Below are 19,280 nucleotides of genomic sequence, written 5' to 3'. Positions count from 1 at the left end.
GGAACAAATAAGGCTTGGTGCGTGTGTGTGTGTGTGTGTGTGTGTGGGAGGGGTGATCACAGTGATTCTGAACTGCTAAGCAACAGACCTCTACTCCATCTATTTCTCTCACCCCCCTCTCTTCCCACCTCCTCTTCCTTCTCCTCCGCCTCCTTTTCCATGTAGAGGCAGAGCGGACTGGAGAAGAGGCAGGGCAGACTAAATAATTAAGAGAGCAGGAAGAGAAGCAGGTGAGGGGAAGAGGGAAATAAAAGAGATGAGAGCCTTCATTCTCTTCTTGCAGCTTGAAATTGTGCACACTTCTCTGTGTACTTCCTCTACACATATACATACGTACGCTAACAGCTATTATTCCTCTTTCATTCCCTCCTTCTCCTCCTCTTTAACAACAACCCACATAGCCACCACCCACCCACCACCTCTTCGCACACCCCAATTTCCTTTTCCTTCTGTTCTTTAAACACGGTGCCTGCCAACCAGACATAGATCTATCAGACTCACAACACATTTACAATATTCGCAGCCAGTAAGGGCTTGGGGAGATGTCAGAGAGAGTGGTTAAATGTTAAATGAGTGCTTACATATTCCTGTTTGAACTACAGAAAGTCAGAGAAAGAGAAGTGTGCCCATAAGCCTCTTTCCTTCATCAAGGCTCCGTCTCTCCCCCAAGATTTTCTCTTGTCCATTTTCAACCCCCTTGCTCTAATTTCCACACCAATCCCCCTTTTTCCCCCTCCCTCACAGCATAGTGCAATCTGATCGGAGAAAAATCATATATAAGGCATGTGATTGGCACCAAACGGGTGTCATTTCTTCCATATGCTCCTCCCCTTTCATCTATACAGAGTGAAGATGGCCACACATGCAGGCCCTTCAGGGAGCTGGAGAAGGCAAAGGAGGAGGAGGAGTGAAGCAGAAGCCTTCATCCCCTGAGTCTGAAATGGGCTCATCAGCTCTCAACCTGCACTTCATTAGCTGTACTGATTGTCACTTGCTCAGTGTGTAGGGGTGTGTGTGGTGTGGTGATGGGGTCGTGGTGGGGGGGCAGGGAAAGAAAGAGGAACAGAAAAGGGGGGGGGGGGGGGGGTAGCGGGAAAGAGCAAGGAAAAAGGAGAGAGAAGGAGAGAGAAAGAGAGAGCGCTGTCTCACTCCCAAGCTGTGTGTGATTAATGTGAAGCTCCTTTCTCTATCGCCTCCTCTATTACCAGTCCCACTCTCCCAGGCTGCCTCCACACTTGACCGCTCAAGCTGAGCCACACATGCGCACACATATACAAAAAGATACAACCGACGGCTCAACAAACAAACAAACCGAGCTGTGGTCAGAGGCTGCCGCTGAGTGTCCCCGCGTAGACAGCTTTTACTTCAGCCACTGACCCAATGAAAAAGAAAAAATAAAAGATCACCACAGCTCTTCAGCAGGTTCTTGTACTCAAATGCAGGAGTCCTGCTATAGCAGTGAATCCCACTGGATCAGTAAGCATTGATAGGAAGACAGCACTACCCAAAATGCTTTAGTGTTGCCAAATGGCCCTTACCAAGCTTGTGCCATCACCACCTCCACTAACACCGCCTCTGCCAAACAGCAGAGCATAGCCAGCCCCAGCCCTGCCAGGCAGAAGGTGCTCTCCTCCACCCCGCCAACACACCCACCCCACCCTACATGTCCTCCTCCACCCTCCTCCCTCCCAGCATGCATTACAACAACATCAGCACTTAATTAAACAGTCCATTTCACACCTGGTGTGCATAGCAGTGCCCAGCCAACCCTGCATCCATATGCCACCCCACCAGCATGCACTAGCACAAGCCTCAACACGTGCACTCTCACACACACACATTTACAGACACACAATAACTACTGATGCACGCAAACACTGCACACACCTGCTACTACAGTCTTGGCCACGCACTGACAACACAACACAAAGCCTGTAATCTGCATCACTGAGTGGGGGGAAGGGAGAGGCACACAGTGTGTGTTGCTGTGCCAGCAAGGGAAAGGCAGACGGTACAAGATGGCGGATGGAAATAAGAGGAGCTATCCTCTGTGCCTTCCCCTGACTGTACAAACTGTAGATTATGTTTAAATGCTGCTTTGCTACTGAAGAGAGTCATGAGAGGTGTAATGTTGCTGTGTATGGAGGGGTGGGGTGGGGGGGGGGGGGCGGTGAGCTTGTTTGTGAGTGTTTCAGGGACAGTCACAGCCTGAAGGGTTTTGCCTTGAAGAACCACACACACGCACACACGAACACAAACACACACACACACACAGAGCAACGAGGCTGTGTGAGCTCCAGGCAGGCTCCAGATGGAGAGGTCAGAGACACATTGCCCTGCTGTCCCAGCATGCTCTGGGCTCCCAGAAACAAGGGGAGCCTCCGGCCACACACATACACAGACAAACACTTAGTCGTACAGATACACACAATCTGACAAAACACCTCAGGTTTCCACAAATCTACTAATTACTTCCGATTCCTCTTTTTTCCAGCCAATTCATTCCATCTATCTTGTACACCTTCGTTCTCTCTGCAGGCAGTGTACTACAGTTGGTATGAACCCAGTCATGAAATTCTGGTGGTGTGTATGTGTGTGAGAAGAAACAACTGAGAGGATTAAACCGAGATCTGCCTAATTAATCAGATATCAGCAGGCATTCCTTTTTGAGCCAGTGCGTTATCTGCGTTTGTGTGTGTTGTGTGTTTGCACGCGCATGTCAGTGCTGTCGTGTGTGTTCATGCAAGTGTTCATGGGATAAGAGTGTGTCCTTTACGCTGCTTTGATACTCATTATCCATCACCTCCCCTCTTCAGCACAACACTCCGTACACACAGCTATTCATTATACCCGCCACAGACAAGTGACGACATATGTGTCTGTGTATGTATGCATATGGGTTTGTGGGTGTGTGTATACACAGCGGCCGTGCTCAGGGTCTTAAATCAGTTCAGCAGCCGGTGGTAGTTATAGTAGTCCTCAAACCTAACTAATTCCTCCAGGCCTGGGGACACTGAGTCATGGCACCTCATATATACTGCACTACTCACCTAAAAGCAGAAAAAGCCACGGGGTGAGAGAGAGAGGTTGAGTCAAAGTAGCTAATGAAAGGACAGCAGGCTGCAGCATGCTAAGAAATCACGAGGCTTACACAGTTACAAAGACAACTGTTTGCATGTGCGGGGGTGTCTGGGTGTGTGTGTGTTGCCTATAAATACAGGCTCTACAGACAGAGAGGTGGCTGAAGCTCCAGGGGCTACATGCCTCTCTGCCCACCCTGGAGCCAGTGCTCCTAACACAGGCAGAGTCGCCCCTTGTGCCTGACGACTGACTCACCCACACATCACTGCCTACACCAGCCAGGCAGCACAGTCAGCAGACCTTAAAAATAACAAAGGGACTTTTTTGTGCTTTTAATAAAAATGTGGTGGAGCTTTATCAGACATGATTTGGTGTCTGTTTGTATGACAAAGACAGACAAGGAGCCCTCTACCATGCTATATTGCAAATTAGAAATAGAAGAGCACACACTCATTCTAACACAATAAAAAAAAAGCAGAATTATTTCAAAAAACATGACTGAGAGAAGCCAACTGACAAAAAGGAGGATCAGCAAGAGTGATAAGAAGAAAAAAATCCTGTGAAAAAAGGAGTCCAGGGCAAAATGAGAAGATAGGACTGGACTCTGGAATTGGATTTTTCTTTTGGATAGAGACAGAACAAGAAAGTAACAGAACTGGCACGCGGGGTTGAGAGAGTGAAGTGAGATGAAGGGGAGGAGGATTGAGAGGAGGTGAGGAGAGGTTATGGCTGAGCTCTCTCTCCCTCTCTCTCTGGGTAATAAATCATTTGCTGGGTTCTGAGTCCCGGGCTGCACTGAGCTGGGGAGCAAGGTGTCCAGGGACAGCCAGGAAGGAGGGGACCATCTGATTTAAGAGCCAGAGCAAGGGTGGACAGCTAGGGTAGCTGGGCCTCTTTTCTCTATGGAGCCACAGCATAGAGACACACACACACACACACACACACACACAGACACACACACACACACAGACACACACACACACACACACACAGACACACACACACACACACACACTACTTAAACCCTCCATAAACTCCACAATGAGAATCTTCCTATTGATAATCTTCTTTGTATGCCTGGTAAGAAACACTTTGCACATGGGTTTGCTGAATACTTGTACATGTGCACTAGTGGCTAGTTTTGCATTTACCAAACATAGAGGAAGAAACCAGAAAGCCACACAACCCTACTTGAGAACCTTGACGAAGATATTTACATCGATCTTTATAGAAGCGTATTGCATAATGACAGTTCCAAATTTCTGACATGAGGCTGTACAAGTTCATACAAGTATGGTTGATTAACCACCTGATGCTTATTTTTTTTATATTCATGCAACCACAGACTAGAGCTCTGAGATATGGGTGTTAAGTTACATGTTTCATGTGTGGAATGTATGAAGCATATTTAGCAAGGTAACATGCACACATTGACAAGCACACTCAAGCATACATGCATTCACACAGAGCACATTAAGTGGGTCAGCTGGAATGGCTCCTCTTCGTCCCAGCATCTACAGGCACACCAACTAATTCAGTCCTGTGTGAATATCACTCCATTGCTATAAGCAGTTCTGCATTCAGCTGCACATTCTAACCGTGGAACATACATGAATGCACACACCTCTATGATCCTCAACACATACAAAAAGACCAACTACACAAAACTACCTGAGGAGGTTGAAAACATCTAATCCCATAGGTTTACAGGTTGGAGTCAGTGGGGCTGCATGTTTTTAAAATACATTTAGCTATCATTATATACTTTCATTATTTTCTGACTGTCTGGAATTCTCCACCACATGAACTAAGGTCTGCTACAATAGTATTTTCTTTTAGAAGCAGACTAACAACATCTTCCTTTGTTATCATTTAGTTAGGTTTAAAATATTTGGTTAACAGCTAATACTTGTATTTTTGAAGCAGTACCATTATTATTATCATACTTTTAAATAATAATAATTATATATTCGTATTGTATTCCCTTTCTTCTACATGTTTTTATCTTATATTTCTATAAATGTATTACCTTCTTATCCTAAATGTTCTCATCTTATATGTTTTTGTCATGTATGATTCCATTTACACATGAAGTCTATGCTTGTTGTATGAAAAGTGCTTTATAAATAAACTCGACTTGATATTATAATAATATTTTGTAAGTTTGTAAATTCACTTTTAGCTTGTTAATACTGGTTGAAACAAATCTGATAATTTGATTCTATCACCAAATGAGCATGCAGTGTGAGTACCAGTGTCACAACTAGAGTATGTTTGTCCGTAATATCACACTAGACAAATAGTGCAAACAGAAATATTGCTTCCATTTACTCCATTAATTATAAAAACCAAACGCTGCCACCCTGTAGACTGAAAACTAAGTATTTCTTTACATCTTGTAATGCATGTTGCACTGTGGAGACCTCAACCAGGCTTGCCAAAGATTAAATTCCATTGCCAAAAGTTGGCACCCTTTTCTATGTGGTGTTCAGTGAAAAATTGAGTTTGCCATTCTAAATGTCATTGAGACCAGATATTAGACCAGAGCTGAAACAAACAAAAAACGATGATGCATACTGTCAGATCTTTGTTAGCATCTCCACAATGCAGACAGTGGGGCTTTACCTCGAGGTTCTTCAGCCTGTTTTGCCAGTTTACGGAGGGCTGCAGCAAATCCGGAGTGAGCTGACTGGGTAGCCGGGCTTCCATTGGCTATGATGGAGCCGTTTAGAGGCGATGGGGTGAGGGGGCTGACCGTCGCCGTGGTACGGGTCGCCGTGGAGATCATTCCTAACGATGGTGACTTTGGCTCATGGTTCATGCCTACAAAAGGACAGAAGGGAAGAGAATGGGAGTATTTTAATATCCAACACTGCATTCAGATGAAAGAATTTTGCAGTGGACAAAAAGTTTTATGGGCAGTTAGGTCTATCAGTCATGACTATATCCTCAAGTCATAGGTCAGTCCCCATAGAGAAGAGAGTCATATTTTAAATGCACTTAAAGTCACCATAAATACCCTTGTACAAATTCACACACACAAAAACCACTTCCAACAAATATATGTAAATGGAGTAAGATGCATAGCTGAGACAAAGTGCAGATTGTAGTGCTGGGTATCCATTTGTGACAGCTGAGGTGGATGGGGACTGGTGATTTGAGGGGCAGAGGGACTTTAGTTGTACGGCTTAGGGTCAGAGGTGAGAGGTTATGAGGACAGGTCACCCTTCCCTTTCTCAAAGAGCTCCAGTCTGGCAGTATTTCTGCCAGATGTCAGTGGTCACCTCCACTAAGCATGCCCGATTCTTCCAGGGTGACATTATATTTTATCGTGTACACTACGACTTAATATTTTGAACACAACTTCTCATTCCCTTGAATGAGAAAGTGGTTCCAAACGTTTGACTAGTACTGTATGTTATTACCATTTACAGATCGAGTGCCCTTCCTCCTTATGAAAAGGTGCCCCATTCATTTTGTGATTCATCCAATTAATGCTGTTTGGGGGAACTACAAATAGTCAGGAAGGAAGAAGAATATAACAACTAAAATCAACCACAAAAACCGTCACCAAAAGTTGCTCCATTGTAAAGAAAAAGTCTTCATCCAACAGCAGAAGTAGGTGACTTCTAGCCTCAGAAGAGCTGAGGCGAGAGGGTGAAGAGGGTTCCTTTCCTTCCGGTGTGTGCATGTGTGTGTGTGTGTATGTGTGTGTTGAAAAGTGACACCGCGTTGGCATCCCCTCAGTCAGTGGAAACCCTAAATGCCAGAAAGGCGTGATAGCCCTATGTGCTCCATAATAACACATACACTAACACACACACACACACACACACACACACACACACACACACACACACACACACACACAAACACACACAAACACACACACACACACACACACACACACACACACACACACACACACACACACACACACAAACACACTCAGAGGGTTGCTCAAAGGACAGTGTACGTTCATTAGTGTAGTTTGTATGTATTATTACTAATGAGTTACATACTCTCTGAAATGAACCTTGCTTGCTAACAGTATATCAATAGCACAATCAGATAAATGGGAGTTATATCTGGGTTTACCCCAGAGGCTGAGAGGGCTATAAAAAGATCATGTTCCCTCCTGAGAAGAGAGCAGAGGCACAGCACCCTGTGTGTGTGTGTGTGTGTGTGTGTGTGTGTGTGTGTGTGTGTGTGTGTGTGTGTGTGTGTGTGTGTGTGTGTGTTCGAGGGGACGCACACAGCAGCAAGTCAGACATGAGAGAGTGAATAACATTCCCAACACCTCTTGGGTTGTCCTGCCTGTAACCTCCCAGTTACCCAGTGCACTCTGAATGAACTCAGCACACAATTAATAATGGAATCAACAAAGACTACTGTCTGAACAACACACACTGCACCATTGAGAGACTGAAAAACAAGCAAAACACACACACACACACACACACACACACACACACACTGCCCAGTCGACTAACATACTTTGTCAAAGTACTGTTCGTCCCTCCCTTTTTAGGGAAAGTCACAAAAAGTCAGAGAAGGGAGTAACGTAAATAAACAAGCTATGAAAACTTTTTGCACGAACGAACATACTATAGAGACGGAACACACTATTTAAAGACTCTGAAGCTTGTAGAGCAACCACACAGACAAAACCACGCAGTGAAAGAAGAGACAGACAAGCACAATGCTTGACAAATGCACACAGAGAGCACACATCCGGAGGTCTGGCAGTGGTTCATGACCCCCCCCCCCATAGATAAAAAGCGTGGTCATAGCTCCTTACTGCACAAAGGAGTGGAGCCGCCTGGATCCCCCATGGCTGCATCTTCACGTTGAGCCCAGCCCAGCACACACCGGCAGCCACCGACAGGACACACACCATCTTCCTGCTCCCTTCTCTCGCTCTCCGTCTATCTATCTCTTCTCCCCCGTCCACCCTCTCTCCCTCCCTGCCTGCCTTCCTGTCTCTCACACTGCCGCTCACAAAGAGCGTTTAGAGCTTATCTAACAAAGCAACACACCACACACGCTGCCTATCTCTCCCCTCCTTGCTCTAGCTCTCTCTCTCTAAGTGAGAAAACAGAAATTCTTAGCCTAGCAGCTGCTGCGATGTCACATGACCTCATCCCCCCTCTTCCCTCCCGCCCGCCGGCTCTCCCTCCTCAAACTCTCCCTCCCTCCCTCCCTCACTCCTCCTCCTCCTCTTCCCCTCTCAACCTATAATTCCTCAGCCATTTGTAGATAACAGACACAGGCATGCATGCCCTGCCAAGGCGAGCTGGAGGAGGGGGAGGGGAGAAGAGAAGAGGAGAGGGGAGAAGGAGGAGGGGAGGGTGTTTAGCCGGTCACCACATCTGACCCCATTGCTATGAAGAGACAGTGTGTATATATGTGTGCATGTACAGACGCATGGGGGGGTAGGTTAAATATGTGAGACGCCTTTCCCTTCTTGAGACAGAAAAAGAAAGACAAAAAGGAAAGAGAAAGAAAGAGGGCATGTCCTGACCTGTGTCAAGCCCTACTACAGCACAAGAGACAACCTTTGTGCTAGAATATTTCCTTCAATTAAATTCACTTTACTGTCATAATCATTCTAACATAAGGGAAAATGATCATCAAAACAAATGTCATAGAAGAGGAGAAAATGCACACTTTCACATCCCGGACTGACAACGAAAGGAACTAATTATTTCTAAATCAACCTTTACAAGCAAAAATGTTGTTGTCAGCACTGAGGATACTAATGCGTAATAGTACTCAAGGGTGGAGGGCTCAGGAAAAGGGTAAACGTGTGGGTTTGACTTCCCCTCTGCCTGTCCTGTTGTCAATGCAGGGGTGTGAATGAGTCGTTTCTTTAGTCATTTCCTCCTTCCGTCACTCACTTTCTCAGAACAGTGAGGGAGCGAGTCAGCGAGTGAGCGAGCGAGAGAGAAAGATGACAGGGAGAGAGATCGTTATCGTTAGGGTAGAGCTACATGGTGGCTAGCGTTGTGCAAAAGGCCACCTCTCAACAAAGCTTTTTTCTGTTCCTCAGGCCATGGTCTGGCTCCCTTGAGAAAACAAGACTGCCATGCTCTCTCAGTCTTTGTCACTCTATTCCTCCTCTGTCCTGTCTAGCATCATGAAGATCTGGCTGGTTTTGGAGAAAAGTGTCTATCTGCGTTGATGTCATCTTTAAGAAATGGGTGTGAAGAAACCACAGTATTGGGTCATATCCTGATAGTGTAGGGTCTGAGGGGGTTGCAGGTGCTAACATTTTTCTTTCCCAGAAATGATTCTTGTTCAGTCCTCCTCTGCTGGTATTAGTATTGTTCACAGGCGACCTGGTGGCCGAAAGGTTTCAATGTTTTTAGCATGTCATGCCCAGTCTCCCTGCCCTAATTTGTCAGATCTCTTTTGTGCCCACTAATAATAGAAACAATGTGAGAAGGCATCAGAATCAATACTATCAGCCCCTGTAGAATGAAGCATGGTCTCTACTCATGTAAACCCTATTTCAAGAATTACATGGTTCAGTTACTACTTCAAGGCACTGAAGATGAAAACATGCACAATAGGATTAAGTGAAACTCAGTGATAGTATTAATGAAATGTGGGTGTACATGGTCTAACAAGACTTTCTCTCTCTCTTTTTTCAAAACCAGGAAAACAGAAGCCATGCAAGTTGAAGCTCTCTTTTCACTGCAAGTAATGATGAATAGCATGATCTCAGCAACCTATGATGAGTAATGTCTTGTGAATTTCCAGATAAGTGAGCCTGCCTCCACCTCTTAACATCACTCAGTTACAACACACTTGCTCAGTATTATGGGCAATCTCTGGCCTTTCATACTTCAAACATCCAGCAGATGGCATTGTTTCCCAATTAATCAGAGGAAGTTCACAGTCAATGAAACAGCATATGTCACAGTCCTTTTAACCAGTGATACAAGAAAGAAAAAAAGATTATTAACTGATATTGCTACAGACTATTAAAAAGACCTCACCCATTAGCAAGATTCAGAACCTTAATTCAAAGGTCTTAAGCAATGTGAATAAATGCAATCTTTTTGGAACAATAACAAAAGTTTAACATTTTTGCTGACAACCTAAGGGTTAAAAGGAATCTGTTACACACCAAGCTTCCTGATGAAATTAACCCTTTATGTCGTTACGCCCTAAGGGAAAACAAAACAAAGCCTTGAAAAAAGGAATGTAGATTACAACAAACCACACACAAACATGATCCCGCCCATCCATCCACATCCACATCCACATTCACACACACACACACACAGATTGACTGCTAAATAGCATACAGTATACACACAGTTTTAACACCCCACTGGGAGTAAAGCCGATCACAAACTCCCTTAGTCAAACAAACACAGTGAGACACACACACACACACACATACACACAGTTCCACCCTTGTGCCAGTTGGAATGCAGATTTCTCTCTCTCTCTCTCTCTCTTTCTCTCTCTCTCTCTCTTTCTCCCCCTATCCCTATCTCACACACACACACACACACACACACACACACACACACACACACACACACACACACACACACACACACACACACACACACACACACACACACACACACACACTCACACACACGTAAATCCGCTTGGCTCCTGTGTGCCCCAGCCAGTTGGGAGATAATGCAGTGGCAGCTCTAGCGAGTGGTTAATCTTTAACCAGGAAGGGATTTGCCTATCAGCTCATTAAAACTAGCAGTGCAGTGCTGCTGGCCCATCTATCTGATCCAGTCACCAACTTGTCTTGGCCAAGTTCAAAGCAGCATCGCCTGGAATGGTACTGCCTACAACTGTGTATCCATACTTAACTTGTGCAGCAGATGCCCCTTTTCACCTTACTCCATACTGCTCACTTTAGCCACAACATGATGGAAGCTGTCCTCAAATGAGCAATAAAAATGTAATTGCAATAAAGTGGTTGGCTCAACACGTGGTAAGGAAGGCGACTAAAGCACATTTTTTAAAGTCTGGCTGCTCAGCTCTCAAAACTTTTGTAACTCCTGTGTAAGACTGACCATGTGGTTTGGTGTTTTGTTCCACTCCCACATTCCTCTTCTTACTTTCCTCTTAACAGATACCAATCTCACTGTTTTCTCCTCTCTTCTCTTTTACGTACTATCTGAGTTGTATTTGCTAATGCAAAGCAAACATTTACTACTGCTACACATTGAACTGTTTTCATCAGCAGACTGCTGCAAAGTTTTTGTTTTGTAAGATGCAAAAGGAAGTTCAGATGAATTTGTCATTGTGATTATCAACACACTGATCATTAAAATCGGTTTAGACAAAGAGACATGGACATCTTTAAGTGCTTTTATGTCAGCAGATCAGTTTTAAATAAAGTTTTAAAGTAAGATAAATGGCCACAGTGAGTTTGTTAGTTGAAGAACTGCAGATGACATGTGTTTATTGTTGTTTGTGTGACCATCACACCCCCAACACCAGATAAGCAACACATTTTACCATGCCATTTCATTGATGAGTGGAAAACCACTGCTCAGATCATAGAGTCTGGTCACAGCTCCTCACAGCACAGAGCAGGTATTCAGCTGTGGAGGTATCCCTCATGGTAAGAGCACGCTCCAAATCAGAGGGCCGGTTCACCAGTCCACCATAGTGAAAACAGCAGGAGTAAGTAAACTCAGCCACTGATACAGGAGGGACTTAGAGTCAGCTTGATGACATCTTCTGTGGTTGACTGACTTGTTAGCTGAGTGAAGATGTGCTGAAAGGAGGACGTAAGGATAGCAGATTTGTATGCAAGAAGTTCAGCTTGAAGGAAATGTAAAAAAAGGGTGCCTAAAATACCAGTGATGCAGCAATGTGGATGAAACAAACTATCAAAACAGGATGTAATATGAGCATAACAGCCATCACCACAGTGCTTCATCCTGATGTGAGCTTTAAAAGAATGACACCTATTTTAACCGACCAAATGACAACAGGAAACATAACTCTGTAGGTAACAAAACACTTGTCAGTTTATGAATAGCATTCATGTAGTGGATCCAAGAACAGCTTTAGAAGGTGTGATAAAAGAACAAAGGATGATTTTCAGGGTCGATAGGCAGCCATGCCAAAAAGGGAAACGAAGGAAAGCAAAGGTCAAACAAGAGAGCAGAGACCGAGCCTCAGGACATGTGCTAAATGCTCATACACATAAATGCCCCGGGCTTGGACATAAACTGTGTAAAAAGATATATGTCATGATCTCCATCTTACACACACATACAGAGTATCCAGGAGCCCAGCAGGATAAACCTGCTCTGGTAGTTCCAGGTTTGTTTGACTACTGAGATGAGATGTCAGAGCAATCTGCCCTGAGGGACTATAGAACGGATGTGTGTGTGTTTGCTCATACACGCACACCTGCAAGTGCACATTTGCACTTATACATGCCATCTCTTTCGCTCCATACCAAAAAGAAAACCCTAATATCAGAGAAATCCTGAAACAGCAGCTTTATGGCTGCAGACTTGCACAATCAAAGGTGACAATTCCACTGGAGAATGAGAGAGAGAAAAGAAGAAATGAGGGAAAAAGAAGGGGAGACAAAGAGACAGAGAGAAACAAGGAAGGAAGAGAGGGAGTTGGAAGTGAGAGAGCAAGAGATCAATCAAGAAGCTGAAAGAGGGAGGCAGAGAGTATTGCCTGCCTGAGCTTTCATTATACAGCAGGCCTCCATTATGGAGCTACAGCAGAGAAAAGAGTACATCTCCTCCTGACCTACCTTACTGTCACTGTCTTGAACACATACATACATACATACACACACACACACACACACACACGCAAAGAGAGCAGTCTTGTCTTTTACCTTGTGTGGCTTTAAATGATACAGCTGTGTATGTGAGTGTGCATGTGTGTGCACACCTTATTATTCATCCCTCACCTCCTACCTCTCTTCCTCTCCTCCGCTCGCTCTGTATTCAACCCCCCTTCCCCACTCCCAACCTGCCTCCCAGCAGCTTGCAACAAAAAACACAGATTTCAAAAGACCAGCCGGCATCTCTTCCCTCTCTTCACCTTTTCTTTTATTCTCCAGCACACACACACACACACACACACACACACACACACACACACACACACACACACACACACACACACACACACACACACACACACACACACACACACACACACACACACACACACACACACACACACACACACGGAGAGAGAAACAGGGTGTATCTTGAGGGTAGGCACGAGCTGAGATGATTTTCTCTCCTCCTCCCTGCATCCGACTCACCCACACCAACAGCGCCATTTCCTCTGTCTGTTAATTACATAGCAGCTGTGGTAGGGGTTGCTGGGGATGTGTGCGTGTGTGTGTGTGTGCATGCATGTCATCTGGGGAGTGTGTGGCTGTGTTCTCTGAGACACCAGCGTGGGCGTATGACAGAACAGTCCGGTTACGCTTCACAACGCTGCTTAGAAAGAGTGAACACACACATGCAGAGACACACATACACACAAACACACATAAGAGCCTTCTGTCTGTGTCTCTGGTTCTTTGTGGTCCATGCCCCACGAGTCAAGCTGCTGTCTGTATGGCTGTGCCCTCTGTACCCTCTTGCTTAGGGGGACACAGCCCTGCCGCTCCCTGCCCTGATGAAAGAGCCAGCTTCAGCCCCAGCCCAGCTGTTTGACTGAGTGGAGGCAGGGAGTCAGCTCTGACTCACCATCCTCATCATCATCACCATCATCAGGTCCTGTTGACTATCTTATAATCAACCTCACCAGCTATGGAGAGACATGGAGAGATGGCAGAGTGGTATTTCCAAGCAAGGCAGGGAGATGTGACAGATGTTGCAGAACACAAATGAACTCAAAACATAAACAGAAGCAAGAGGAGCTGCTATGGAGCTTATCATAGTTTCTGCACCTATGATGTTCTGTTCTTCGGTGTACCTTAAGCCACACAAACAGATTCATTCACACACACAAATACTCACACATACACAAAGTCTGACAGAACCGGACAAATTGTATTATGAGCTCTCGGTGACTGGGGACAACACTGTATATAATATATTTCAGTGTTTTATCTTTTTTTCCAACTTATTCCCTCCTTCTCTCACTCCTTTTCTCTTCCTCCAGAAGACTTCACTGGAGACAAGCACTGTTTTGCTGCTTCCCCTACATACACTCATCACTTCATCCTCGGTTCAACCTCTCTCTCTCCTCTATTCTCTCTGTGATGTACTCTGCTGGGTTGTGTTTGCCTAATTAGCACTCCAAGTGCTCTGCATGGGCTCTGACTCCCAAGCGGCTCCACTGCACACACGCACACACAGACGCACAGACAGCACCCACTTGACTTTCCATAGCAGGGTCCAGTTGCTGAGAGTTGCCCTGTTGTAATCTTGTAATTGGTATAATTGGTGTGTGTTCCTGCTCTTACATGTGTGCGTGTCTCTGAATGTGTTGATGTCTGATGAGTGAACCTCTTTTCCTCTAGGAGAGTAAAACCACCTACCATCACCATGGCCACACATCTCGGAAAGTAGCCACAAAGACAAGGTTTCTATTGGCCAAGTTCACAGAGCTGAGACTCACAGTATCCTTTACTCTTTTAAGTATTTGATCAGTTATTTAGGAACTCATCATAAAATTGATTTATTATAAAATAATACATTTAAGGGTCAACCAGTCAGTTGCTCCTCATTCTCAGAGTAAGACCTCAGTCACTTGAACTGTTGGTATTGTTTGGTTATTAGTTAGACCAGCAGAATGTGGGCAATTGTGCAGAATCATGCCTATGATAAATGGTCTATGCCAGTGGTTCTTAACCTTGTTGGAGGTACCGAACCCCACCAGTTTCATATGCGCATTCACCGAACCCCTCTTTAGTGAAAAATAAAATATGATTTTTTTTCAAATTCAAGACATAGATATATTTTTTTTACTGGTACACAAAATGAGCCGTGCATGAACATCACCTTGTTCAAAGAACAAAACCAACACAATGCATAAACTCACAACAAATTACATACCTGCAAATCAGTGTGACTTCTGCTGTTGCCTTTGAGAGACCAGTTCAGATATGCGTGGCTTCACCTTGGCAAGTGCCACTCTCATTGTCATTTTCAAAAAAAATTAGGCTCTGCCGAACCCCTGAGACCGACTCACCGAACCCCTAGGGTTCGATCGAACCCAGGTTAAGAACCACTGGTCTATGCTGACAAATGAATGGCCCATTCTTTCAAAGGCAGACATCCTCATGACTTCTCTAGTCCACACAGGAAATATCTATACATCAAGTTCATTTAAAGATAAGAGCTGCACAATTAATGTTGGTTCCATATAACATGGGCTTAAGAAAGGCTGGTATTCACATTCAAAAACGACCCCCAATGAACAGCATGACAGTTAATAAATAAATAAATACATATATATTTATATAAACATAATGATAACAATAATATACATACATATTTTCATTCTTCATTCTATCTAGTGCTTTGTAAAAGGCACCCAATAGCTTCCAATTGGAATATATTTTTATCTATGAATTGATTCATGATAAATATTGTCAGCAGGTGGTAGTGCAAAGGGGAACCACATATGGTTGATGTCAACGTGAGATAAGAGACAACACATATGGAAGATGTGGAACAGAGATATAAACAGAAATCTAAAAAAGAACAGTACCCAAAATGGATACCCTTTAGTTATGCAAATACCAGCCAGATAAAACAAGACTAGCTGGCAACTAGATCTTCAGTAGGAGCACGTTTAACACAGCAACTGTGGCCTCCATCAACACAGGCATGTAGCTCTGTCCATGAGCTGATTAAAACACTTGGCCACAAAACCTACTTCACTTCTTCAGGCAAATATCTGATCTTGCTCTCATACTCAAAGAGGCTAGCTAACAAACAAACACACACAATATGACAGTCAGCTGATATAGCAGATATCTTACACACAGAGGAGAGAGAGAGAGAGAGAGAGAGAGAGAGAGAGAGAGAGAGAGAGAGAGAGAGAGAGAGAGAGAGAGAGAGAGAGAGAGAGAGAGAGAGACAGAGAGAGAGACAGAGAGAGAGATAGAAAGGGAGGGAGAGAGAGACAGAGGATTCCAGAGAAGCAAACAGAGAGACATGTTGAAGAGAGATAGAAGCAGACACACATAGAGGGGAAAAAGAGATGATGATGATGATGTGATAGCAAAAGAAAAGGCCTTTGTTGAAGAGTAGCCTGTAGCACAATGCTGAGTTATACTGTGAGTGTGTGACTGGAGAAACCACAAAGACAAGACAGATAGACACAGACACACGCATGCACAGTACATAATATGTGCAGAAGTGCACACACACTAAAAAATGCTGAATGAAAAAGACTATTTGGTGAGGGCAATAGTCAAGTATGGTCAGTATTGAGTGTGTGTATGATTCTCTTATCTACTGCTCTCATGTTGCCTGTGTTGTGTTTGTTTGGCCAGTGCTTATCAGGCCCTGGGGTATGACAACGACAGCAGCAAACATCAACTACACAAACATACACACACACTATCTAAAGGTATCTACAACATGGTTTGGTCTGGTGAATGTAGCAAGACTGACTCCTCTGAATGAGAATGTTTACTTTGTTTTTTCCTCAACAGTTTCACTCTGATAATTTTATCCAAGCTGAAGATTGAGAATACAAACAAAGTTAACATAGTGGAAAAAATACCAGCTCTTACGTCACTGTTCAGCACTTGTGCTATGTGAAGTCACACAGGGTACAAAAGCAGCATGGCTTTAACACAGTTCATGGACTGGATCTTGAAGCATGGGACACACCACCACAAAGAAAGAGCAGCGTGACTCTGTTTAAAGGACCAGTGTGTGGGATTTAGTGGCATCTAGAGGTTAGGTTGCAGATTGCAACCAACTGAATACCCCGCCCCCCCCTTCCAAGTGTGTAGGAGAGCGTAAGGTCACTGTGAAACCGACAAAAAAAGTGAAAGGCTCACTCTAGAGTCAGTGTTTGGTTTGTCCTACTAGGCTATTCCCCTCCCTGAGCTACTACCTTATTGTGGTGGAGGGGTTTGCGTGTCCCAGTGACCCTAGGAGCTCAGTTGTCGGGGGCTTTATGCCCCTGGTAGGGTCACCCATGGCAAACGGGTCCGGGGGGAGGGACCAGACAAAGCGTAGCTCACAAGACCCTTATGACGAGCAATACATTGAGTCCGAGTGGGCCATGTTCTGTGCCTCCGTTGTCGAGGCGGCCGACAGGTGCAGTGGCCGTAAGGTGGGGGAGCCCTGGGTGTGCAGTGTGTGGGCTCTCCTATCTCTGGGGCTGAGTTCGCTGAGGTGGTAAAAAAGCTCCTCAGTGGCAGGGCCCCCGGAGGTGGATGAGGTCCGCCCGGAGTTCCTCAAGGCCCTGAGCTTCCTCCGTAGGGTGGTGGGCTCTCCCTTAGAGATAGGGTGAGAAGCTCGGAGTAGACCCGAGGAGCTTGGAGTAGACCTGCTGCTCCGCTGCGTTGAGAGGAGCCAGATGAGGTGGCTCGGGAATCTAGTTAGGATGCCCCCCGGACGCCTCCCTGGTGAGGTGTGCAGGACACGTCCCACCAGTAGGAGACCCCGGGAAAGACCCAGGACACGCTGGAGAGACTATGTCTCTCGGTTGGCCTGGGAACAACTTGGGATCCCCCGGGAAGAGCTGGACGAAGTGGCTGGGGAGAGGGAGGTCTGGGCTTCCCTGCTTAGGCTGCTGCCCCCGTGACCCGACCCCAGATAAGCGGCAGAAGATGGATGGATGGATGGATGGATACTAGGCTTTTGTAGAATGTAGCCCGTGATGCAATACGGTGAGCTCTGTGGAAGAGGACCCGCTCCTTATGTAAACATACAGGGCTCATTCTAAGGTAAGGAAAACACAATGATTCCAATTTTCAGGTGATTATACACTAATTAAAACATACTAAATTAATAATGAATACTGTATTTAATTTTTGCCAAGTCTGTACTGCTTAATGCCACTAAATCTTACACACTACCTTAAACTCAGGAAAGTTAAAACTACAGCCAAAAATGAATGAGATGAAAATGCTGAAAATCCTGCATCGTACTGAGTCTCATTAAGCAGACAATTGGCTGTAAAATGTGCAGAACATACAGGCAACCAATTGTCTAAAACAGATGAAAGACTGTTTCCAAAAATGTATTGTGCTAAAGCTTCCTAGCATATTTGATTTGATTTTCTGGTGTGATGTAATAATGGGTTAAGCCCCAACACTGCTAGCTCTTGAGTTGCATATTTCAAAATGTCAAATGACTCAAAAAGACTGAGGGGATAGACTTGAGCATAGGAGGACTTCCACCATCATCCTAATTTACCCCTACTTTTTTTGTTTTCCACAATACCAGCCCTCTCAGTAGAGCAAAACAAATGTTTAACATAGAATGACAGCAGAAGTGCCTATCCTTTTTTATTTGCATAATAAACAGGTACATTCCTTAGAAGCTTCCTCAGTTCCTCAGAAGTAAAGGGGCAAATCAGGTGACTAGCTGTTAACATCTGCCTGCCACACCCACACCTACACACAGATGAAGATGAAGATATAGGAATAAACAAGACAGGGAAGAGTATCATGTGTAATCTCAAATTAGAAAAGATCAGGTATACTATTAATGGTGCCCTTCAGAACTTCCATGGGACGTGGGATGGCTTTGTTGAATTTGTGAAGCGGTTAGATGGGCTTCAGTTGGAGTGATAGGCTTTCAGCGGACCCACTGTAGCTATGCCCTAAGCTGAGGACAAGTGATTGAATGCACAACTGGACCCCCCACCCCCAGTCCTTCCCCTCCTGTCTTTGTTGTCCCTTCCTGTGTGTTTGTATTTGTGTCTTTGATATTTACAGATTTATTTATCTTATTCATTTATTTATTTTTTGAAGTGTTGAAGTGAATCCCTTGTGCCCTGACATTCGCTGTTGAAATGCATCCAAGGAAAATTCAATAAAAAAAAAAAAAAAGATTACTTTTAATTTTTTTGTTTTAACTACTGTAATGATTAGGGTTTTAAGCCTGGTCACAAGACAAAACACATTAAATAATAACTAGTCCTCAAATTACAAGCAAATGAGCACCATGCCCTTAAAATCTTTGAAAGCATGTTTCACTCCCCCCTCACAATACCATGTAGGGAAAAATTAGGGAGGG

At 44.6% G+C, this 19,280-nt stretch overlaps 1 protein-coding gene across 3 annotated transcripts in view; it reads right to left on the bottom strand.

Moving 5' to 3' along the window:
* gse1b (Gse1 coiled-coil protein b) overlaps positions 1 to 19,280 on the bottom strand; it is a 44,754-nt gene that overhangs the window by 21,167 nt on the left and 4,307 nt on the right. For 2 of the 3 annotated variants that reach the window (XM_053320998.1, XM_053321015.1), the window contains exons 1-2: positions 7,883 to 7,960; positions 5,707 to 5,904 (exon numbers count right to left, since the gene is read on the bottom strand). In XM_053320998.1, the coding sequence (XP_053176973.1) occupies positions 5,707 to 5,904; positions 7,883 to 7,916 (232 nt within the window). In that variant the 5' untranslated portion in view covers positions 7,917 to 7,960. Of the gene's footprint in view, positions 1 to 5,706; positions 5,905 to 7,882; positions 7,961 to 19,280 lie in introns of those variants that run through there. The other variant, XM_053321007.1, reaches the window with a different exon arrangement.

The sequence above is a fragment of the Scomber japonicus genome, chromosome 1 (assembly GCF_027409825.1).
Source record: "Scomber japonicus isolate fScoJap1 chromosome 1, fScoJap1.pri, whole genome shotgun sequence".
Lineage (NCBI taxonomy): Eukaryota > Metazoa > Chordata > Actinopteri > Scombriformes > Scombridae > Scomber > Scomber japonicus.
Note: the sequence above shows the minus strand (reverse complement) of the source record. Positions and strands in the feature narration are given on the sequence as shown.